We start from the raw sequence: 26,319 nt of genomic DNA, 5'->3' as shown, positions 1-26,319 counted from the left end.
TTGGTTTATGCATAATTTTAATAAACCATATGCCTGGTTTTTCAGTGCGAGTTTAAACTCTAGTTAAAGTTTAGTAGAGTTTAACCCTCCCACTTTGTTCGATAACATACAATTTTGCTGCTCATCTCAGCTTAAGCGGCCGAAGTGGCAGGGTTAAACTCTAGTCAACTTTAACTGGAGTTTAAACTCACACTGAAAAACTTGGCTTTAATATTTTTACCTTGAAAGATTTATCCAACAAGAAATAGGAAATTCGAGGTCGTTCTTATTACTTACTACTGTTTAGTGCTTACGTATGTACGTACATTAGTTATGTAAAGGGAGGGGTGGATGCTGTGTACCAACGGATTAAATAATTGAATCATATACCTACAGCGCGAATATAAAATGATATAATCGCTAATTTTCGGTGCCAGCTCTTGAACTATCGTAGGATGTCTGTATTTGCTATATAAATTTTAACGTTCATCATAAAAAGCAATATTTGTGTATTTTATATACCGATATATAGTAAGATGCATTCATGCATAAATCCGGACAGTGGGGTTATTAAAAGAAAATGTTCTCAAAATAAAATTAACAACGAATAAATTGACAATAACAATTACAAAGTAATAGCTTGTCGAATGTGCGCACACTGTTCAGGTATTGCAGGACCGTTGTGCGGTGAAAAAATCGGCTTTTTGTTTTTAAACAAAATTTTTGTGATATTGGTTAGTTATCAATATACATACATATTTTGAATATGTGCTGCTTTTGTGAAAATAGAGAAGAAAATAGCGCCACCACACCAATGTTATGAAACTACCTGATACTAGACGGAGTGAATAAAAATATAAGCATTTGCTTTTAACAGCTTTAACTTAGATTTTGGAGTTACTTTCATTCAAGTTTACTTACATATGCTGAATTTCATATCAAAACCTATAAAAAAGGCACATTTTAAACCCGACCCCCTCAGATTTGGTGAAATTTTGCACTTTACCTATAGAAACACAACCTCGTTTTTAGAAATTGCATTTTTGAAAAATTGTGGGCGTGGCAAGGTGTCAAAGTTGTGAAAATGTGTGAAAAATGACGGTAATAGGTAATTTGAGCTGTGATAACTACTGAATGGCTCAACCGATTTCAAAGATCTTGGTACCATTGGAAAGGTATTCGAATCGGATAACCAAAAACATCATCCAAAGTAACGAGTGACGTCCCTTATTATATTTATCCCCTTTGGTTCTACTTACATAATACAAATACACAACGAATCGTCTAGCAGACGATCCGATCGTTCGATTCGAGATACCCACCCAATCAGGCTGAATTAAATACAATTTTTCGCTTCGATAATCGGTAATTATGAACACATCTTAGAGATGTCGATTTTTTTTCCTAAACCAAGAACCTCCTCTAAGATGTCATCTCTAGATGGAATCACGAAATAAATTAAAAATAACAAATGATTATAACTTTTGAGTTCCGATTGAACTTAGAATCATTATTTCTTAAATTAAGAATAATTATTAAAATATGATTTATATTATATTATTCATAATAAAACTCAAAACGTACGTGACGTATTGCATCTCTTTCCATTGTTTATCACATACCATTTGGTATTAGCCATCATGCCGTCGTAATGATCCTCAGCCAGATAAACTATTTTGCATGTAAATGCAACAACAAGGTCTTCAACCAGATAAATCCAGGTAGAAGTCTGGTTCAATTTGGGAGCCCGATAATTTGTTTATTTTTTGCCTTTAGTTTGGCAGCACTGCCTTGAATAAACCTTTTTTTTTAAATAGATGTCGCTGCTTGACCTGAGAAACAAAAATATCACGACCTCTGTTCCGTGAGAATGGAGCGTGATAGTGAAATTTTTGATATATGTATGATGTGGAAATAAAAGAAAATTTCATGTATATTTTCCTACCCATTTTCCAGCACTAATAGCAAAATTTTCAGTGATACTTTTTTGAGGATCATCTGCTGAGTAATAGGTAGGTTAGGTTGAACTGGCCAGTCAATAAGGACCTCACATAGACTGAATGTGTTCATAGTGTTACCAGAATTTGTGTGACGACCAAACGGAAGAACCCCAATCAGGTGCCAGGACTATTATAGAATAACTCCGTCCTCTTGGCAAATACTAGACGTTTTTTAAGACCTAGCTTAATTGCTGCCTCTAAATCTGGAAATTCTGCCGCCCTTAATAGCTGGAGCCTTGACTTGGTTAGCGCTGGACATGAACACAGAACGTGCTCAACCGGTTTCTGTTGCAGATCGCACTTCCTAGATCTGCTCTTATTGCGACGTTTATCGTCGATTCAGAGAGTGTCGCACCCTCCTTTGCCAACTCATCGTCCTTTTCGTTCCCTTTTATCCTTTTATAATCGGGAACCCAGTATATATGTGTGGTCCGGCCTGAGCGATGTTTTTCCAAGGCTTCTGACTATCAATGTATATACTTACGCGACGGCAGCTCATGCACCATAGTACAGGTTTACAAGTATGATATGTATGAAAAGGAAACAATTCCTTGCTCTTTCTAACACACTGCCGTTTGACACTTCGTTCAGTGTCAAACTATTGTGGAACTCAGTGGAACCTGCGTGGAACATGCGTTTGACACTGAACGAAGTGTCAAAATTACAGGGGTTGCTGTCGTGGAAAACGACGCAGGGAAACAAAAAACGGACCGGAATATGCGATATGGGTTGCTGTGATGGTAAATTTTTTTAAACGAATTTAGTATGAAAATGTAGATAGGTCCACTGGGTCCGAAAGAAAATTATACAAAAGTCTTGAATTGGGGTATCTGAGGAAGCGTAGTTATTCCAGCATTAAGAATACAAACACGGGTGCTAAGTTTTTCTACCCGTTCAAAAGTTCTCCACGAAAAACAGTCTGAAACCGAGGTCGACTGCTATAAACCGTCCAAAAATGTGGAAAGAGAAATGAAAAGACGCGTTTTGTCCTGTTAACAATAGTCCAAAGAGAAAAAGTATTCGAATTATTGGCAGCGATGCAAAAACGCGTCTATTAATACCTCCCCTGACGGTTTTGGTCGTGTTTTAGCAATCGTCCCCGGTAACAAAGTATCACAATTTGTTAATTAAAATTGTACAAAATATATGGATTTTAAAGAGAGGTGTAATTAAGTGCTCGTTTGAAAGTAAATATGGATATTTCTTTGTAATTTTACAATAAAAATTTTACGCAGTTTTCGATAGCAGCTACTACACTTTCTTTTGGTCCTAAGAAGTACAACAGTGCCAAATAGCATCCACAAAGAAAAACCAACAAAAACAAGCATTTTATCAGGTGAGCGTGGCTGTGTATGTGCGTGCTGCTACATATCCTACTTGTAGACCTGTACTATGCTCATGCACGATTTCTCTAAATGCGCAAATAAACAATAGCCTCACCCGATGTTGCTACTCTGCTTGTTCAGCGACAATTAAACGAAAGATAATAATAATACGTGTGAAGTGGCGCTAATAATTATTTCACTTTCCTACGACCACTACTGTAGGATCTACTTATTTCTGAATCGGCACAGTACACAGCAGACCCGACCCATTCCATTTATTTGGAAGCATCCGTATACACGTGTGTAATATGTTCTGCCATTTCTGCACCTTGACACCAACCCTCCGGTTCAATTGTGGCCCCAAGATTTCTTTCGAAGCTCGAATTTTATTTTTATGTTTGGGAACAAAATTAAGGCATCATGACATTAGGACATACATGGCAACATCTGTTTGGATTATACCTTGTAAGTCCCTTCAAAGCGCCTTATTCCTGATTTACAGAAATTAATATCGCTACTTCTAAAAGAAATTTTTTCTTCTTCTATCTCTAATTTTTACTCACACTCGTTATGTTACTCACTTCAACGGATTTCCTTTAACCTTTCTCTATCCATTCACATCAAAAGTATAGTTTAATAAACCCCTGCTGCTTTTTTTCTTTTCCCTGCAATAGTCCAACCCCTTTCCCTTCCTCTTTATCATATTTTCCCCTGTTTCCTACTCTCGATCCTTTCTTTTGTGCTTTGTCCCTCCTTTCTCCTCTTCTATCATTCTTTTCAACAGATTTAATTTCTTTTTGGCTTTCTTGCCCCTGGTTCATTTTGCTAATTTGATTTCCAATTTATCCTGCTGCTTTTATTGCTCTCCGACCTCACATCTCCCCTTTGTTTTTTCGCCCTTACCTTTCTCCATTTCCGTGTTCTTCTCTTTCTCCTCTCTTATCCTTCCCCATTTATTCCGCCCCTGTTCTACAATCTTTGCCTGTCTCTTCCTACCACTCCTTCCTTCTTTTTGTTCTCTGTCTTCAATTGCCTTTTCCCTTCCCTCAGCCCTAAGCTTTGCCACATCATCGTTCACTTCATTGTCTGTCACCACCCTCTTCATGAACATTTTCCTCTTATCTTCTCCATTCATTAGCCTCATTTACAGAATCACTATTGCACCTAATAGATATGGAAACATACCTATTTTAGATTTTCTTTATGAAGGGACGTTACACCACCCACTTTTTCAAAATTGTGTATATGTAGCTTTACTATATCCACTGAAATAGTTACGGGGATTCACCGAATTCAACTTTTGCTTTTGGATAGAGACGTTGGTATACTAATAACGATAAATGCATTGCTTGAAGATTTAAAAGATAGTCTCACATTGAATAAAACATATTATAAGGATATTTGAGTCACATTTGTCTTCTTCGGATAATCAGCCCAATTCTGCATTTCGACTTGGATTGGAATTTTTTCGATTTGGCAATTTTGGTATTCTGTGTTCCAATCTCTTTCGATCCAGCTTCGAATCGTTCGATTTTTTGAATTCTGCATTTCGATCGTAGTTCCGTTTTTCTAAGTTGCAAATTAGTTGGCGGAAAAATATTTTCTTCTTTTTATTTTTTTATTAATTTATAACAGAATTTTAACAAAAATGTAAGTAAAACTTGTTAAGAAACGTAGAAGGCTTTATGATGATTGTTTTTTATATGTTTCCAGGTCAAAAACAACATGTCGATGTCGAAGTCCTTGGACGTATTTGCCCCGCAGAAGTATCTAACACATACTTGAAAGCATCCTTGTTAAGTCGAAAGTTTTTTTTGAACCTAAATAAGAAAATAAGTCATTAAACTTTACCACTTTTAAGTTCAATTTCTTACAATTCGTCACTATCTCAAATGGATTACACAAATCTCGCAATATTTGCCTTTCCATTCTCGCCTGGCCATTTTCGTATGCGTTGCTTTCCAACTCCACAAAAAATACCGCGGCTATTGATTCCATTATAATCAGACCAATTCTAAATATTCTCGCGGAATTTTGTTTTCGCGGATTTTTTTATTCCCGCGGAAAAATTCCTCCAATTCTTTTCTCCTAGGGAGAAGAAAAATTGGGGAATAGGAATTTCGAATTTTCGAAGTCAGCTGTTTTGTCAATTGAAATTTCGTTGCGCATTTCTTAGTTTGTTTAAAAAATTGAAAAGTTTAATTATTGTTGCGAATTTGTTTGAAATTAAGATATAAGGTATAAACAATGCACATTATTGCATTTCATGTGGTATTCACTGAAATGAGTAATGAATTAGTGCCACAGCAACATCAGAGGAGCATAATAAGAAGATGGCGGGATAACACAAATCCGCCGGAGTTGCCTGCTTTCATTCTGCAAAGTAATTTTCTGGCGGCCACGTCGAGTTGAGTTCGCGATATGCCAAAATCTAATTAAGCCTTCTTAAAAAATACTTGCGCAATTTCTGGATGGCTGCATCAAATATACAAAGAGCTGTTCCGTTGCTTGTGATATACTTTTCGACTTAAAATAAAGAATATTGTGGTTGTTGTAATAACAGTGAGAATATTGTGGTAGAATGTAAATATATATTTTAGCACAAATTTGTACAAATAAGTGTTCTTTCTTAAAAGAACGAATTTCCTTTAACTATTTTGATGCATTCCCTTTAATTTAACTAGTGAAAAAACTCCTATGAAATGGCAAAGAAATCTCCCTCTCTCTCAAATTCATAATACCTACTTTTCTCCCATAACCGGTTTCCTCTTTTTCGAACATTGTTCAGAATAGGAGGAAAGGGAGAAGTGAAAAAACTCACAGGGAATTTTTATTTAGAATACGAGGAATGGGAGAAGGGGAAAAACTCGCACGGAATTTTCGTTTAGAATTGGGCTGAATAGTTATAATTTGTGTCTGTTCGTTGGGTCCAAAGCAAGCTGCCGGCGTAGAGGAAGGTGCAGCGAAAACGTAAACAATCCTTGCGGAAAGAATAAATAAACCTTTATAAAGTATTTTAGGCCAGTGCAATGAAATTAGCATCCTTAAAATTCAGAAAATGTCAACTATATTCGTGCAGGAATCCGTTTTAACAAAACTTGGTGGCCACGGCAGGGAATTGGCCAAAAGAACGACAAAAACACACTTACAATTATGAAAGCACTTCACTCAAAAAAATATAATACTGCGGCAATATATTCTATTGCTTTTTTTTTGTACAAAATGGCGTGGATAATAAAATATTACCGTTTTTCAGTGTTTTTTTTACAAATTTTCTTTAATTGATTTTGTTCCAATGTTCACACATTCCGTACCAACAGCTGATTTCGAAAAATCATTTGCTCTTCCTCTTCTCTTTACGATTCCGTCGTAATGCAGAATACCAAACTTCGATTGAAGCGGAGCGTAGAACGGGAACGTAATCGAAATGCAGAATAGGGGTGTTTCTATAACAAATCGATAAATTTTTCTATAAAAAATCGATAACAAGCCGATAAAAAATGTATAATACGCCGATGAAAACTAATTTCTTTCAAGAATTTATACGAAAAATTAAGCAATCAAAATTTATTACTTTTGAAATACACGTAACTACTGGCAAATAGAGCTGCCGAAAAAGTGAGGTTATGTTGCTGACATCACCTTTATTATTGCATTATGATTATAGTCCAATTCCTGATGAGAGAACTGTTAAATTAAATCACACTTTGATTGATACTGAAATTGTAATTTAAAAGCAAAACAATTTTTGCGGCAGGTTTGACAACTTTTAGAATGCATAAAACCTACGTTTTATATTGAACTTTTGGTGCTATATGTATGTACGATCATATTGAAAAAGATATTATTTGTGTAAGTAGTGCGTTTTCTGTGTTGCATGTTTGGTCTAGAAAACTTGTTGTTATATTTTCTATGTGTACGAGTTTTGGGAAATTTGGAAAACTTTTGAAGTTTTGCGCTTTCAAGTAAAAATAATATTTGGTAATTTTTTACAATAACAAAAACTCTTAATTGAGTGAAAATGAATGTTCATTATCAACTTTATTTAATAATTTGGGAAAATTTTTTTCATACATTTAAAGCGATACGGGCAATCCCCGGTTAACTGATATAAGTAGACAACATTTGGTTAATTCGTTGTAGTTCTATAAATAGAACAAAAAACAACAACAAATACCAAGTTTCTCTGAAAACCGCCTTAAAAACAGGCATAACTTCAACACATAACTACATACGAATTATGTAATGTGTGGAAGATAATATATGCGAAGAAGGCAATTGGGAAAAACTTTACAACAACTAAGGCATGACGTAGCTGAATGCGTTTATAACAATTTCAACTATCGTAGGAGTGCGGGTTCGACTCCCACTACCGGGAGAAAAGGCTTTGAAAAGATTTGCAAGGTATAATCGAAACAGCTGTCGCCTTGTCCGTCCTGATGTCACGTTGTTTAAATTTTTCCCAAATTATTAAATAAATTATAAAATTAAAAATTGCTTGAAATAAATGTTTTCATACATTTAAAGCGATACGGGCAATCCCCGGTTAAAACTGGAGACATTGGTGCTTTATCGGTAACCGTATCGGTAACCTTATAACAGCTGATTCGACCAACCTTATGAGAATCAATGCAATCGATTATTGGTGCCGCTAAGGTCGTAACCGTATCGTAGCCAACCAATTGGGTTTTGGTTTACCGTCGTAACGATAAACAGCTGATTACGTTAGGGATACGGATACAGCGATACGACATATGGCACCAATGACTCCGGCTTAACTCATATAAAATGTTCATTATCAACTTCAACTGTGAATTTAATTGAATTTTCCAGCCAGACGATCCAGTTGGACCAAAGCGAATCCCTCTAGGGGCTATACCGAATTGGGTATCTAGCGTGCACTTACACTTACAAAGTAAACATATTTGACTTACCGCAATCATAGTACCTCGATATCCTCGGTATGGCTAGTTTGTGCCGCAGAAAAGTTATTTATCAACGCAACGGTAAGTTTTCAAGTGAAAAAGAATCGGCAATGAGAGAAAATAAATTAAATAAGAAAGAGTATAAGAACATTTATTTAATCTAAAAAACAAACTGGTTCTCACAGGTGGTTCATACATACATATGTACAATCTACATACATACATATTTAGACGTTTAAGGGCAACTTACACCATCTCCGGTTAAAGCTGGAGTCATTGGTGCCGTTTGTCGTATCGCTGTATCCGTATCCCTAACGTAATCAGCTGTTTATCGTTACGACGGTAAACCAAAACCCAATTGGTTGGCTACGATACGGTTACGACCTTAGCGGCACCAATAATCGATTGCATTGATTCTCATAAGGTTGGTCGAATCAGCTGTTATAAGGTTACCGATACGGTTACCGATAAAGCACCAATGTCTCCAGCTTAAGTCATATTTTACCTGGAGGATAGGAATCTATCAGATATCTTCATTTGAAATTTTCGTTTTCATCAACACTGGGTGACCAAACACCTCACTTGTTTAATAATTTTTTATGCATTTTTGTAAAGGACTGATAGATTGCATTATTTACATATTTTAAAATATTTACTTGACTGGCTGCTTATATATTCTCTATTCACCAGATTTTATTGGGCCATTCCCCCTGTCAGCCCAATTTGACAGGTGGATATGACAACGAAGGAATAGAAAGATTCTTCACTGTAGGAATTTACAATGGACTTAACTGAGACACGAGGTTTTATTTAGCATGGAGAAAACGAAAATTTCGACAACTTATAGATAAGTGACTAACTGAAGATGATGAAAACGGCCCTACATCCCGTTTTTTATTGTCCGGTTAACCCTAAGCGGCAGATAATAAACTGCCGGTCAGCATTAACAGAAGGTTGAGAAATCAGCCCTAATTATTTGAGTATTTGAGAGATTTTCCACATTTTGCAAATCTGTCAGAACTTATTGTAAGTAAAATTATATTTAACCGATTAATCGCACAGCCCAATTCCAAACGTTCAAACCCAAATCCTGTAAAAGCGGTGCTTGCATTTGGTGTGAACATAGAGGATAAAATTAATTTTATATACATATAACTTAACTTACTTGTAAGGATGTGCTGACACCACACTTCAACAAACACGAGCAAAGTCAACGCAGGTAATTGATCCGATATCAGGGGGACTCATGATATCATATAAACTTATAAGGTGTAAAATTATATCCATTTACACACGCGGTTATATGAACGCACCTAGTAATACTCTTGATAAACTTGATTGTTTTTCAACTGTATTATTGCCGAACAAAATTTTTTTGATTGTTATACAAATTAAAAAATGCCAAGCTTGATGAAAAATCAAAACTAAAACGCATTTACTTGCTGATGTTGGAGATTTCTGATGAAAATACCTGCCGTAATGTCTGCAAGGTTGCATTCCTTTGAGTTTACCGCGTTTACACAATAGGGGGACTCATGATAACATATAAACTTATAAGGTGTAAAATTATATCCATTTACACGCGCGGTTATATGAACGCACCTAGTAATACTCTTGATAAACTTGATTGTTTTTCAGCTGTATTATTTCCAAAAAAATTTTTTTGATTGTTATACAAATTAAAAAATACCAAGATTAAGTGAAAAATCAAAACTAAAACGCCTTTACTTGCTGATGTTGGAGATTTTTGATGAAAATGCCGTCTGTAATGTCTGCAAGGTTGCATTCCTTTGAGTTTACCGCGTTTACACAATGAAATGTGCGCGTAAATTTATACAAATTGTGTAAATGATTTTTCATACAAAATTTGACAGCTCGTGCGTAAACTAGATAAATTTATACGTTTACACACTTTATAAGGCATTTATACGGTTACATGAGTCCCCCTATCATATTGCGTAAGCAGACAAAATGCAATTCATGGGAACTGCAGCGTAAGCGATATGATATGCGGACAAAATGCAAGTCGTGTGATTCGCCACGCAAGCGATAAAATATTATTTTGGCCAATCGTGGGAAGTGCAGTGTCAGCAATTAAGAAATCACTTAGACTAATGTAGAAGCTCAGAGCTTAGTTTAAGTTAACGATACAATCAGTCTGTTTTTGAGAATCAAGAGGAATAAATGGTAAATATTCTTAAGCGCACCTAAAACTATTTTTATTTGGATCTTTGTAGGTTGTAATGGGGCGGCCCCCAACTTAAATTTTTTGGAGCCCTAGTCCTTGGGCTCCTTAAATTATATAATTAATAATTAATTTTATATATATAATTAATTGTATCCTCTTTGTTATAGACCGTTTTGTTAAGAATTGAACGTAAGATAAAAGAAAAAAATAAGTTCCATTTTTATACAGTTACTAATGCACGAAGCACAAACTTATTTATACCTTCTACTTAATAATCCCTTTACTTATTTTTACCAAACTCGATAGTCATTGATTCCTGTAAAAATTTAGTACTCTTCCGAAAGTCTGCATCATCTTACAATTTGCAATAATATGTTTATATTTTGAGATTTTTTAATCTTTTTGGTTTTGTTCCAAAGCCAGAAGAGTCTACAATCTTCTTCTTCTACACAATTTTGAGAATTTAGACTTATAGCTCAGTTAAATTTATATTTTAAACCGAATAATAAAACGTGGTAGTTAATTGCTTTAAAGTTTTAGGTTAACACTTTTAGCCATGTAATGCTCGCCAATCGTATTCGAATTTCGAATTATCACACAAATACTCAGTAAAAATTAAAGATCAAAAGCATTAAACATATAGCTATGTATATTATGAATTGTTTATTCAATTTATTTGGCCGGTTAGTTTAAATAGAAAAATTAACAATCAAAATAAGTTAACATTAGCTGTGTTTTTTTACATGTATGTATATACATATGCACTTAAACTTTATATGGACTGTTAAGTGTGTAACAGCTATAGGTTATACACTATGACCAACAGAGGTGCGTGTCTTCGCTACAACCGGTTTTGTAGCGGGTTATATACCACTGTCTTCAATAGTTGCCGCTAGATGGGTCTCCTAAATATTATCTAAGTTAGGATAAGCGTTTTTTTCACCAGCGAATGCTGTTGTATATACACTTAAAAAAATACAAGCCCATTAAACATTAAATGAATTAACTTATAAAATTAATACAAACATATTGTAACGAATTTACTGCAATTCCCCTTATTTGCAACCTTGTACTAACGTCCGTATCACTACACTGTTGAATAAATAACTCATTCATATATTCATATTCAATAATGCAAAATGGCCTCTATTAAAGTACTTCACAATAACACTGATACTTCACAACCAATAGCTTGCTTAAATGAAACTGATTGTCGCGCCTCCATTGTTGCTGCCTTTTTATACTCTGTGATTTCTCGTTCGCATCTTCTAGGCGCTTCCATTTCCAGAATCTACTAGTTGGTCATCAGCTATAAAATTACTACGTTTTTAGCTTCTCATATGCGCGTGTATATCTGCATGTGTTTGTATGTGTGAGCGACACTTGCACAACCATTGCATACTTTCGAGAGCATCTCTGATTTATGCATGTGGTTTTACGTTGCTTCTCCGCTGCGTGTATGTACATATGTGTAGAAATATTGATTGAATTATCACTGCTTAGCATCGGCTTAGAGATGATAGTATCCCTTAGAGCTGCTAATAACACTGCCCTCCACCTAAGTCTGATCGTCCCGATCAAACAAATCTCTCGATCTAAACGCTGCCAGCCTTTCCAAATGAAGCACTTTCATTTTGGTTCGTGGTTTGCCAATGGTTTGTATGCGGTAAACTACATCGTTGATCCGTTTTTTTTTTTGTATGGGCCTTCCCAATTACACTGCAATTTCGGGGACTCTCTCTCAGCTCTTCTTCCAAGACACCAGTGGATTTCTTGACATTTCTCTCCGCATCGGCATCTATCCCAAACTTCAAATCAGCTGGCAATCGAAGGTCATTGCCAAAAATTACTTTTGCAGGGGTTTGGCCCGTTTTCTCATGCACTGCTGATCGGTAAGTCATCAAGAGTAATGGTATGCGGGTATCCCACTCCTTATGGTTTTTGTCTACTACTTTCCTTAAATGCTCCTCCAAGGTTATATTGAAACGTTCCACCATACCATCGGACTGAGGATGCAATGCAGTTGTCCGTGTTTTTCGAATGCCCAATGATTTACACATTTCCTGGAACACAGCTGATTCGAAATTCCTGCCTTGGTCAGAATGTAACTCCATTGGTACCCCATACCTTGCAACCCAATTGTTTATAAACACTTCTGCTACTGTTTCCGCTTCTTGATTTGGGATTGGGTATACATATTTTTTTCCGCAGTTGCTAGTAGGAAATGGACCTGCGACATACATAGCGATCCTTACAAATGGCGCACCTGAGTTATATTGCTTCATCTGGCCATGACTTCGGGTTTTGGGCCCTTTCGCTCTGCTGCAAACCTCGCAGTTCGCAATCCACTCAGTGACCGACTGACGGCAACCAACCCAATAGAATCTCTGTTTAATCTTCTCGATCGTCTTTGTGATTCCAGGATGACCTCCGCTTGGACCATTATGCAGCTCGCTGAGCAAGTCAGGAATCCTCTTTCTGGGAACAACTATCAGTTTCTCATTGCATTGACCATCCTCACTCTCCCATACTCGATGCAAGCAACCGGATATCAATTCTAAACTGTTCCACTATGCCCAATATGACTTCGCAATGGGACTCTCTGCTGACATCTCTTCTCTGCTTGGTCTTTCGTTTCGTTCGAGCCCTTGCATAACATGTGACAGATCTATATCTTCTAGCTGACACTTTCTTAGTTGTTCCTTGTCCCATTCATCCGTACACGTTATAGTCATTAGCCGGGCATCTATAATGTCTTCTTTAGCCTCGGCCTTTGAACAGTGCTTGCATTCCAAACTACATGGTCTTTGTGACACTGCATCAGCACTTCCATGGGTACTACCTTTTCGATGCTCAATGGAAAAGTCATAGCTTTGTAGTCGCTCGATCCACCGTGCCAATTGTCCTTCCGGATTACGGAACTGCAGAAGCCATTTCAACGCTGCGTGATCTGTCCTGACGCGGAATCGCTGGCCGTAGTGTATTTGTGAAAATGTTTAATGCACTCTACCAATGTATACGATAATTAATGATCTTACAACTTTGAATTTAATTAAAAAATATTTTGCTTTTTAAAAAAAAAATTACAATCTTTATATGTATGTATCATTGATTCAAAGCGCTAACTTACAGTAAATTACAAATTTACTTAATTTTATAAAAGCTTCCGGTGTGTTGAACATCTTTTTGTTGTTATAGGTGCGATATCTCACGAACGGGAGTCCGAGAGTTGGACCAAAGAGACATGGGTGTTAGATGCGTTGGTTTCACACGGCAATTGAAAAGATGGTGCTGTCATGTGGGGACACGTTACAAGCGGGACAAACATTGGGTATATCGGGTTGATTCTGGATAAGTAAAAGTTAAACCTATTATAGTATCCAGATCGAAATTGAGCTTGAGTGACACGTATTTCCCTGGCGATCTGGCTTTCCTCAACTGCGAGTTAAAGGTATTTGTCTTTGAGAACGTGGTCACCGAGTAATTGTTGGCATCGTAGGTAATTTGAACCCATTTTATTAGTGTAACCCCAAATAACACTACCGTATCTTTAATTTATCAAGAGATAGTAACCTTAAAGAATACGGGTGTGTTCAAACTGCAGATGTTGTAACAGTGTTACTTTTTATGACAGTATCACGTATTTCGGCAAAGTTTAAGCAGCTGACAATTTATTTGATCATCACTAGCAAACCAAACACAACATAAAAACTTTCAGTGAGCTATTTAAGCACATTACCAGCTTGAGTATCAGCAACATTCCATCAATAAAGTAGAACTGAAGCAACACTGCTGTTATTATTTGGCGGCTCGGACTCGCCCTTGGTTACAAGTGTAGGTTTTTTCTTAAAATAAAATTTTCCTTGGATATGATTAATAAGGCTTTACGAATATACGTCAAAATTGATGAAAAACAGGAATTTCGAACTCAAAAGCGCGCGGTACCACGCTTCCCTATATTTTGTTAAAAACTGAATCTATCCTGCAAAAAATGCGATAAGTCTAGGATGAATCGGGGATGAGTCGCAAAGGAGTATCCAACTACATCAAGTTTTGATTTGAGCTGAGATGATGTGGCTGATGATAGCGATGCTTATGATTATCACCAGGGTTTTGGCCGAAAACAAAAAAACGAAAGCCGGAAATGGGGCCACAATCAAAACTGGAAACGGAGCCTTCATTCTTGCTCGCCACTGGGCGCATGAATGTACTTACATATACATATGTATACAAAATCAAGCCGTCGTTTTCGCTAATATTTATTATTCAATGCAACAATTCTTGCCTAAATTTTACACAGAAATATATAAATTTCTTTCAATTACACTAAGTCACACAATTTAGCTTTGCTTCGTTAATATTTTGGTATGCATATTTAATTTTTATATAATTTTTAGTAGGTACATACAATAATATATTTTTATACTTATAAATTTTGACTTCACACCTCTTACATCTCAAAAGTTGTTTGTATAAATTCACACATACATGTGTATGTATATAGTATTTTTTTTATGTTTTTGGTTTTTTTATAGTGTTCGTATTCTAAGTTAAATTCCGCTTCACTAAATATTGACAAAAATATACATTGAACATATTTTAATTCGCAGGTTTCCAATAACAAATCTTGATCGTTTTTTTTTTTTTTTGTATATTACATATACACTCAAATAAATAGAAAAAGCAAATAGAAATTTTTGCGCATATATGTATGATTAAACTTTTTTGTTGCTGTATATAAAAAATATAAAAATAAATTAAATGCAAACTAAAGAAGACTATTTTTATTTTTTTTTTGGTGATTAGATGAATAATTATGAAGGTATGTATGTAAGTATTAGTGTGATGGCATTATCTGGGGCGGTGGTGGATGGTGGAAGCGTTGGTAATGATGTCGCAGCTAAAAAGGCGCCGACATAGCTTTGTGACTGCAGCGATAAATTAATAATCATTTGCGTTTTGCACCTGAGCCGTCATTAATGATTTCGCTGGGATCTTTTTTATCGCATTCAGCCTCAACGTAATCAATAGTCAATCAAATACAATTCAATTAGCATGGTGACGTTAGATCTTTGCGCTTTAGACTTTTATTTGCCCCTTGAACTGGTAGACATGTCACCAAATGGAGGACTTTGGTGTTATAAGTACGGCCAAGTAAGGGTATATGCTCTTCTAAAACGGAACAATAACAAAAAGAATAAATAAAAATAATAAAATATGTATGTATTTAGATTAACAAATAAATTAAATCATGCATGTCAAAAAGGTTTTTCTGTACATATACATATATGCAGTATGAATATAGATGATATGTAATACATGTAGTTTATGCAAGAATAAATAATACAAATTATAGATAATTAGTGTACCCGGCAGACTTTGTCTTGCCCGAAAATTGGTCTGCCTACATTTATAAAGTGAGCCTCGCTTCTTCTTTATATCATTCTCGTTTACTTTATCCTCCATTTTTCTTCTTATTCGTGTTCAATCCTCCCATTTATCTCTTTCCACTCCAACTCTCGCTCCCACTCTCATTTCACCTCCAACTCCAACTATCACTTCCATTCCTACTACCGCTCTCACTCCTACTTCAACTTCCACTGCAATGCCAATCATATATGGCATCTCTATAATACATTTTGGATACCTTCATCAAATAATTGAAGAGATAAAGCTAATTTAAATTTTTCCTAATAAGGGGCGTGACACTGCCTATTTTTCAAAAAATAAACTAAAACATCGAAATCGGTCAACCCGTTTTAGTGAGACTAATTCATTTGTTTTCCTATGTCGTCGGAAATCGATGAAGAGATATTATGATATTGCTAGCAAAAAACACAACTCGTAAAGAAATCCGCTTTATTTCTAATATTTTTGCCTTTGTTTCACCAAAAACTGGTGGATCGCAGTCAACACCGCTATCCATATTGATAGATTTAAAAATGTCTAGATAATTTGCGATCCGGACCACGATTCATCAATATTTCATGCTAAACGTTCAATAAATATCGTGATCTAGTATTGACAGCATTGCCTCATCGTGTGACACTCGGCGAGTTATTTGATTTTGAGGCAAGATTCTTCTTACGGCATCAAAAGCATCATAATAATAGAGCGCTTTACCCACCGTAGTACTACATTGAACAAAATGTTTTCGAAAATAATTGACAAAAAAGTTTGAAATAAGATTTTATGCTTTCACTGGCAAGGATGAAAATGCATACAATTTTATTGCCTGTTTTTTACAGAAATTTAAAATTTTTACTCAATCAGTAGAAATACTGCTCGGCGCAACTTTTTAAGGTTAAGTGGAAAGTAAGAAAAACGGGTTCAAATTAGAAAAAGGTGGTAGGTAGTGTGTTTCTGCCATGAAAAGCTTTTCAGTGAAATTTCATCTGCTTTGCAACTCCCGTTCGGAGTCGGCGTAAAACATGTAGGGCCCGTTCCGACGAGCACGACTCAAATTGGAACATAAGCTCGGCTTCAATCTCGTCTAACCTTTGAAGGGGAAAATTATGAAAATTAAGTAGATGTGGGGGGGGGGGGGGGGGGGGGGGAAGTGGTAAGATATATAATGTTTAATAGGATTAATTAAAGAAATTAAAGTTATTAAAAGATCTTGCATACATAACAATAACAAAACAACAAACACACAAAAGTTTACATTGTGGACTGGATAGAATAATGTCGTATGTTACATGTGCATACATATAACATACGACAATAATTTATCAGGGTGACGTTATCAGAAAACTCTCGCAAAACATAGTGGTAGAAAGTACCAGCTGATATTAACACTTTAGAATCTTAAAACTTTGACTACTAATATAATATATATAAGTCCCAACGTGATGATCGATGAGGAACCCAACTAAAACTTTAGCTGAAATTGAAATATTTGTCCAAATAAACACTAATAAAGGCACTGGTGAAAATTTAAATAACAAAAAAAAAAAACAAAACAAGACATTAAAATTATTTCAAAATGAAGTAAATATCTTTGACTTCGGCATTCATTTTTATTTATTTCAATACAATGATATTTTATGTGTTTTTAAATAGCTTAAATTTGCAATTTATTTTTAACTTGCTCACACTGCAAAAAACAACTAATACCATAACCTTACTTTTGATGCTATTCTTAAAGAGTACAGTTCGAATACAATAAAAAAAAAATTACCTTTTAAAAGGCTGTTCTAATAAGAGATACTAACGAGACATTTGGTGACAAACTTTTCACTTTGATTTTTTTATTTTTGGCCTATGGCACCGACCACTGTGCACTGTTAAGGCTAAGAAGTGAGTGAAAAATATCATATACCCCAACAAACATGAACAAATATCTCGCCAACCTTCGAGAAATATATACATATCTAGTTCTGAAGTTGATATCCAACATCTTTTCTAATTGTTCTTAAACCTGATAGTTCTCAAGTTGGAATCCAACATTATCCTCCATTCACTATCCAAACGCGGGCCCCTTCAGTAGTTCAGGAGTCCATTGGCCTCTAACCTGTGACACCTGTTTTTTACACTCAGTTGAGCAGAGCTCACAGAGTATATTAACTTTGATTGGATAACGGTTGGTTGTACAGGTATACAGGAATCGAGCTAGATATAGACTTCAATATATCAAAATCATCAGTATCGAAAAAAAATTTGATTGAGCCATGTCCGTCCGTCCGTCCGTCCGTTAACACGATAACTTGAGTAAATTTTGAGGTATCTTGACGAAATTTGGCATGTAGGTTGCTGGGCACTCATCTCAGATCGCTATTTAAAATGAACGATATCGGACTATAACCACGCCCACCTTTTCGATATCGAAAATTTCGAAAAATCGAAAAAATGCGATAATTCATTACCAAAGACGGATAAAGCGATGAAACTTAGTAGGTGGGTTGAACTTATGACGCAGAATAGAAAATAAGTAAAATTTTGGACAATGGGCGTGGCACCGCCCACTTTTAAAAGAAGGTAATTTAGAAGTTTTGCAAGCTGTAATTTGGCAGTCGTTGAAGATATCATGATGAAATTTGGCAGGAACGTTACTTGTATTACTATATGTATGCTTTATAAAAATTAGCAACATCGGAGAACGACCACGCCCACTTTAAAAAAAAATTTTTTTAAAGTGAAATTTTTATAAAAAATTTAATATCTTTACAGTATATAAGTAAATTATGTCAACATTCAACTCCAGTAATGATATGGTGCAACAAAATTCAAAAACAAAAGAAAATTTCTAAATGGGCGTGGCTCCGCCCTTTTTCATTTGATTTGTCTAGGATACATTTAATGCCATAAGTCGAACAAATATTTACCAATCCTTGTAAAATTTGGTAGGCGCTTAGATTCTAGGACGGTAACTGTTTTCTGTGAAAAAGGGCGAAATCGGTTGAAGCCACGCCCAGTTTTTATACACAGTGGATCGTCTGTCCTTCCGCTCGGCCGTTAACACGATAACTTGAGCAAAAATCGATATATCTTTACTAAACTCAGTTCACATAATTATCTGAAATCACTTTGTATTGGTATAAAAAATGGCCGAAATCCGACTATGACCACGCCCACTTTTTCGATTTCGAAAATTACGAAAAATGAAAAAAAATGCCATAATTCTATACCAAATACGAAAAAAGGGATGAAACATGGTAATTTCATTGTTTTATTGACGCAAAATATAACTTTAGAAAAAAACTTTGTAAAATGGGTGTGACACCTACCATATTAAGTAGAAGAAAATGAAAAAGTTCTGCAGGGCGAAATCGAAAGCCCTTGGAATCATGGCAGGAATACTGTTCGTGGTATTACATATATAAATAAATTAGCGGTACCCGACACATGATGTTCTGGGTCACCCTGGTCCACATTTTGGTTGAAATCTCGAAAACGCCTTCACATATACAACTACCACCACTCCCTTTTAAAATCGTTATTAATACCTTTAATTTGACACCTATATTGTACAAACACATTATAGAGTCACCCCTGGTCCACCTTTATGGCGATATATCGAAAAGGCGTCCACCTATAGAACTAAGGCCCACTCCCTTTTAAAATACTCATTATCACCTTTCGTTTGATACTCATAATGTACAAACGCATTCTAGAGTCAACCCTGGTCCACCTTTGTATCGATAATTCGAAAAGGCGTCCACCCATAGAATTAAGGCCCACTCCCTTTTAAAATCCTCATTAACACCTTTCGTTTGATACCCATATTGTATAGACGTATTCTAGAGTCATCCCTGGTCCACCTTTATGGCGATATCTCGAAAAGGCGTACACCTATAAAACTAAGGCCCACTCCCTTTTAAAATACTCATTAACACCTTTCATTTGATACCCATATCGTACAAACAAATTCTAGAGTCACCCCTGGTCCACCTTTATATCGATATTTCGAAAAGGCGTCCACCCATAGAATTAAGGCCCACTCCCTTTTAAAATCCTCATTAACACCTTTCGTTTGATACCCATATTGTATAGACGCATTCTAGAGTCATCCCTGGTCCACCTTTATGGCGATATCTCGAAAACACGTACACCTATAAAACTAAGGCCCACTCCCTTTTAAAATACTCATTAACACCTTTCATTTGATACCCATATCGTACAAACAAATTCTAGAGTCACCCCTGGTCCACCTTTATATCGATATTTCGAAAAGGCGTCCACCCATAGAACTAAGGCCCACTTCCTTTCAAAATACTTATTAACACCTTTCGTTTGATACCCATATTGTATAAACGCATTTTAGGGTCGTCCCTGGTCCACCTCTATGGCGATATCTCGAAGAGGCGTCCACATATAGAACTAAGGCTCACTCCCTTTTAAAATACTCATTAACACCTTTCATTTGATACCCATATCGTACAAACAAATTCTAGTCACCCCTGGTCCACCCTTATATCGATATTTCGAAAAGGCGTCCACCCATAGGACTAAGGCCCACTCCCTTTTAAAATACTCATTAACACCTTTCATTTGATACCCATATCGTAAACAAATTCTAAAGTCACCCCTGGCCCACCTTTATGGCGATATCTCGAAAAGGCGTCCACCTATAGAACTAAGGCCACTCCCTTTTAAAATACTCATTAACACCTTTCATTTGATACCCATATCGTACACACAAATTGTAGAGTCACCCCTGGTCCACCTTTATATCGATATTTCGAAAAGGCGTCCACCCATAGAACTAAGGCCCTTTCCCTTTTAAAATACTCATTAACACCTTTCGTTTTAAACCCATATTGTATAAACGCATTCTAGAGTCATCCCTGGTCCACCTTTATGGCTATATCTCGAAAAGGCGTCCACCTATAAAACTAAGGCCCACTCCCTTTTAAAATACTCATTAACACCTTTCATTTGATACCCATATCGTACAAACAAATTCTAGTGTGACCCCTGGTCCACCTTTATGGCGATATCTCGAAAAGGCGTCCACCTATATAACTAAGGCCCACCCCCTTTTAAAATACTCATTAATACCTTTCATTTGATACCCATATCGTACAAACAAATTGTAGAGTCACCCCTGGTCCACCTTTATAACGATATCCCGAAAAGGCGTCCACCTATAGAGCTAAGGCCCACTCTCCTTTAAAATACTCATTAACACCTTTCATTTGATACCCATATCGTACAAACAAATTCTAGAGTCACCCCTGGTCCACCTTTATGGCGATATCTCGAAAAGGCGTCCACCTATAGAACTAAGGCCCACGCCCTTTTAAAATATTCATTAACACCTTTCATTTGATACCCATATCGTACAAACAACACATTCCAGGGTTACCCTAGGTTTATTTTCCTACATGGTGATTTTCCCTTAGCTCTCAACTGAGTATGTAATGTTCGGTTACACCCGAACTTTGCCTTCCTTACTTGTTATATATTAAGATTAATCTTGATGTGAATGAAATTTTTTTTTTTTTTTTGAATTTGCATAAAGCTTGCATATAAGCTGCAAATTATTTGCATAAACATCCGCAATCTAGTTATAAAAAATATAAATTATACATGTTTTATTTTATTTTCGGGAAATACTTTAGTATTGGAATCTTACATCTGAGTTCAACTAGATAACCACACTTGAGTATAAGTTGAGAACTATTTATTTCTTAACTTAAGTAACATTTTTAGTATATTTTGTTTTTTGTGCAGATAGCGGTGTTCTCAAGTTGAGCCACTGTTTCGAAACAACACTTGAGATTTCAGAAGTTTGCTAGTCATCAACATATGAACTCTAATAGTTGTCAGGACCAAATGCTTGTTGCGTATATTCGACGCCATTGCGAACGAACGCAAATAACTGATAAGTTTAACCCTGCCAGGTCGGCTGCTAAGCTCAGTTTAAACTTGAGTTAAAGTAGATGAAAATTTGCAAAATAAGTTTAAGCGTAGTTTAACAGACAAACTGACTGGAACTTGTAATGAAAAGAAAAACTGGGCCTAAGTACCGTTTAATTCGTTTTCATAAAATAAAAATATTTATCTTGGCAAGATAAGCCAAAAAACTAAAAGTATTAATTGTTTTCACAACCGTTTATAAATATTGACTTAAAAATATACATACATGTGTGCATAAATAGTATATTTATATAATATAAATGTTCAACTATAGCACAATAATTTGCGCGTATATATGTATGTATGTATGTATGTACCTCTGTAAAAAATTAAATAATTTGTTTAGAGTTTTAACGAGGAAATTCTAGTTTTGATAACAATACACAAACATTAATATTGACTTTACTCACATCTTTGGACATATTGACATAAAAAATAATAAAAAAAAAAAAAACTAAATACATACTACCTAAAACAGCACTCACTAGGCATACATAAATATGTATGTATACAAAAACAAAAAGCGTATGCCAATGATAACATTCAACTATTAACTTAAACATTTTAGATACATAAATATCTATATTATATATACATGTACTAATTATAATGCAAATAATAAATATTAAAAATGTAGGATTACACAATAATAAATCCTTGGCATTCAAACATAAACATACAAATCTATTTACATGTGGGAGTATGTGTTTTTAGGAGTGTGTTTGTATGTGTGTTTAAAATCTTCGTTTTAATAAGAACTGCACATTAAGCTGCGTCTAATAGTCTAATTTATCTTTATAATACGCGTAAAAGATTGACCTATGTATGTATGTATGTATGCATCTACGTTTATATGTATGTATACAACAAAAATTGATAATCACCTGATAGACTCACCTTGCAGTTGGCGATTTATTAAGGCTGTTAGGCCATGACCTTCCACATTTTTTTTCATGATCAGCATTGGTTTATCTTCAGCGTCGTCATAGTTTCCAGATGGTAAAAATCCATTGCTAGCTATTGACTCGCTTACCTATAAATAAAAAATATTAATATTCATTTGAAATTAGGAAATAAACACTTTTTTACAGACATTCGGGGTAAAACAAGCCCACGGGCGTCGGTACCCTATTTTTGGGTTATAAAGCTCGCGGGCTTTATTTCTTTTTAAAAAAGGAATAACGTTCGTTGAAAAAAGGAAATAACACTCGCGAGCCTAATTTATTTGCAATAAAATGGAATGGCGTGCAATTACTGGCATATGCTGATGACATTGATATCATCGGCATAACACCCGCGCTGTTAGTTCTGCTTACTCCAAACTGGAAAAAGAAGCGGTAAAGATGGGTTTGACGGTGAATGAGGACAAAACGAAGTACCTGCTGTCATCGAGCAAAGAGTCAGCGCATATGCGCCTTGGCAGAAGAAAACAAAATATTATAAAATACATTAGGACTACAAGAAGAAAAAGAAAGTGGTTTGAAAAAAAATGTTTGCTGTCAGTAATTCTTTTTCTTAAAAAAAAAAACTAAAAACGTAGGTTTTTCTCGTACATAACTTTATTGGTTTGGCCAATTTTACTTAATTCTTAAGGGTTCATCACATGCGGCACGGATGGGACTGGAACGCAATACCTCCTGTCGTAGCTGCAAGCGTCCGGAGGCGGAGCAAACTGTTGAGCATCTGCTGTGCGAATGCCCAGCACACTGTCGTAGCAGAATAAAGTTTCTTGGAAAGCCCTTTTTCGAAAGCCTCCCAGATCTCAAGGATGTTAGGCCGGGAGAGCTTCTCAAATTTATAAACTCCACAGGATGGATGTAGGGGACGGGTTTCCCTGAGGCGCTTGAAAGTGTTTACTAGTCTACTTACAACACCCTTTCATTGGTTAACTCACGAGTTTGTGGTATCAAAACGGCGCATGAGCGCTAATTGGAGTCAATTGGGACTCGCCACTCTAAACAACCAACCAACCAAGGGTTCATGACTTTAAAATTGGGTAATAATAATTGTTATTCAATTATTACCTTTGTTTATAAGGAAAAACTGAAAAGAAAGAAAGATTTACTTTTCTCCTACGTGTTTCGATGCAGTTTCACATCTTCATCATGGTTGGAGAAAACAAAAAAGCTTTAGTTTTTGTCTTAACAATATTGGCCAAAGTAGTTCTTAATGAAAAAAAAAAAAACTATTTTTCTTATCAGGGCTGTTCAAAAATGTTTATATTGTAGTACAAATCACAACACATGTACAGAATTATATGTACACTGAAACTAAAAAAAAAAACATATATTTAAATGTTCAATGAATTTTGATGGTCGCCTTAATGGATAAATTTTGAATTAACATTTAACATTGCTACAGTATTTTTGAACAATTTTTGTTGCCAATTTGTTGCTTTATATAGAAGTGCTTTTTCTTTGCACTTTCATATGAAATTCAGGCACTTTTATATGAATCGAATGTACATATGTATGTATATGTGAGGGCATATGGGGGTGCTATGAAATCATTTTTTATATTCAAAGTATGAATTTGTATCTGTACCTATTTTTCAGGGCAAAAAAAAAAAAAAAAAAAGGGTTCCAGTGAATTTGGGTTGAACAGTTCTGTTTTTGATTCTCTGATTCTCTCGAAACCACGGTAAATATTAAAGGGCAAAAGTAGGCCTCCAAAAATATGAGCCTAAAATATTAATATTATATTGATATTAAGGTGATCTGCGTTGCACTTTATCAGCCCAATTCTAAACGAAAATTCCGTGCGAGTTTTTTCCCTTCTCCCATTCCTCGTATTCTAAATAAAAATTCCTTGAGTTTTTTCACTTCTCCCTTTCCTCCTATACTGAACAATGTTCGAAAAAGAGGAAACCGGTTATGGGAGAAAAGTAGGTAGCCATTTCATAGGAGTTTTTTCACTAGTTAAATTAAAGGGAATGCTTCAAAATAGTTAAAGGAAATTGGTTCTTTTAAGAAAGAACACTTATTTGTACAAATTTGCGCTAAAATATGTATTTACATTCTACCAGAATATTCTCACTGTTAATACAACAACAACAGCAACCATAATATTCTTTATTTTAAGTCGAAAAGTATATCATAAGCAACGGAAGAGCTCTTTGTATATTTGATGCAGCCATCCAGAAATTGCGCAAGGATTTTTTAAGATAAATAAATAAATAATTTAAATTTTTAATTAAAAAATTATTACGACGCGGCTGGATTAGATTCTCAGGCTAAATCTACTCGGTATGGCGCGCAAAGTTTTCTTTTTATGTATTTTCTGTAGGGTATTAACTATACCAATTTTTCTTAATCTTCCGGAGAACTTTTCTCTCGTACACTCCAAAAGCCATGCCATGCCATCTTCCCTCGACATGGTCAATGATTCCGAAGTATACATCAGAACATGTAGAGCGTGATGTTTGTTCTCAAAGAAGAGTTCACTTTTCGATAGCCTATTCAGGCCAAAGTAGCACTTTTTGGCAAATATATTCTGCGTATGAATTCTTAGTATGTAACTCTTTTTCGCACGACCATGGCTGATTTGGAGTTGAGAAAAATATATTGAGGGTCGAGTGTGAGTCTTATCCAGGATTTGGCGTAGCGTCAAGATCTGGTTGTGAAAATTGAAATCCGTATATATTTGTATAAAAATTATAATTTAATCACAATTAGGCCTAAATGTATGCGCGTGTATATTTTAAGAATCTCCAAAGGAATATGCAAATTTTTGAAAATTCAAAATTAAATATTACAATACATATCATAATAAAAAGGTCGTAACTTGAAAGTTTTGTTAAGAAGGACATATCTGAGCGAAGCCGTTAATAAAGTTATATCTCAAGAGACCGATTAAAAAGGTTGTAACTGAAATAATTATTTTTTGTCAAAAATGCTTCAAATTTGCCTTAATTTATTTCCAATTCGCAAAAGACATAAAATGGTTAACCAGAGCATAGATTTTTTGTGTCTTCTATAGTATTGATGAGGATTTTAAAACGTTAACGAATTGTGAAAAGGAATTAAACTTAATTTAGTTCATTTCTTTTCTGTCAAACATTCTTTTATCTTCTGCAGTGAAGAGGAGTGCTACGATAGCCCGTAATCATAGTCGCTGACTAAAATACTCTTTAGTTAAAATCTTGCCTAAATTAAAAATGGGATTTAAAATTTTGGTCTGTCATAGACATATTAAACACAGTTTTCAGCTAAAATAAGCATGGACAGGGTATCCGTATGAAAAAAATGTATTGATAGGCGCTATGAAGAAATTTTAAAAGTTCACCCTGTTACTTACAACCGTGGTTACTCAACTCCACGTATAAAAACTTGACAAAAACTCTTACAATGCCACAAAAATTGTCAAAGAAGTACCTGAAAACGCGTTTTGATTATAATCCGGTGGCGGATAATTATCATTCAATTCTATTTAAAAGTTATTAGCAAACGTTTTGTAAAAATTCGCTGTTTTTTATCAGCCGTCAATTTAAAAAAGAAAATTTACTTAATTTCGTTCTTAAAAAATATTTAAATCTCGCAACA

At 35.3% G+C, this 26,319-nt stretch overlaps 1 protein-coding gene and 1 long non-coding RNA gene across 14 annotated transcripts in view; one reads left to right on the top strand and one right to left on the bottom strand.

Moving 5' to 3' along the window:
- bves overlaps window positions 1-26,319 on the bottom strand; it is a 215,797-nt gene that overhangs the window by 11,963 nt on the left and 177,515 nt on the right. For 7 of the 13 annotated variants that reach the window (XM_067786202.1, XM_067786188.1, XM_067786190.1 and 4 more), the window contains 2 exons: window positions 22,676-22,811; window positions 14,661-15,589 (listed from right to left, as the gene is read on the bottom strand). In XM_067786202.1, coding sequence (XP_067642303.1) covers window positions 15,468-15,589; window positions 22,676-22,811 — 258 coding nt within the window. In that variant the 3' untranslated portion in view covers window positions 14,661-15,467. Of the gene's footprint in view, window positions 1-1,773; window positions 1,812-8,238; window positions 8,272-14,660; window positions 15,590-22,662; window positions 22,812-26,319 lie in introns of those variants that run through there. The other 6 variants (XM_067786197.1, XM_067786196.1, XM_067786201.1 and 3 more) reach the window with 6 other exon arrangements.
- On the top strand, window positions 8,035-15,105 carry LOC137251504 (uncharacterized). Its single transcript, XR_010953262.1, has 3 exons — window positions 8,035-8,310; window positions 13,616-13,916; window positions 13,981-15,105. It is a non-coding gene; the product is annotated as an uncharacterized lncRNA (long non-coding RNA).

The sequence above is a fragment of the Eurosta solidaginis genome, chromosome 4, assembly GCF_040869045.1.
Source record: "Eurosta solidaginis isolate ZX-2024a chromosome 4, ASM4086904v1, whole genome shotgun sequence".
Classification (NCBI taxonomy): domain Eukaryota; kingdom Metazoa; phylum Arthropoda; class Insecta; order Diptera; family Tephritidae; genus Eurosta; species Eurosta solidaginis.
The sequence above is the reverse complement of the archived record's forward strand: the minus strand, read 5'-3'. Positions and strand labels throughout refer to the sequence as shown.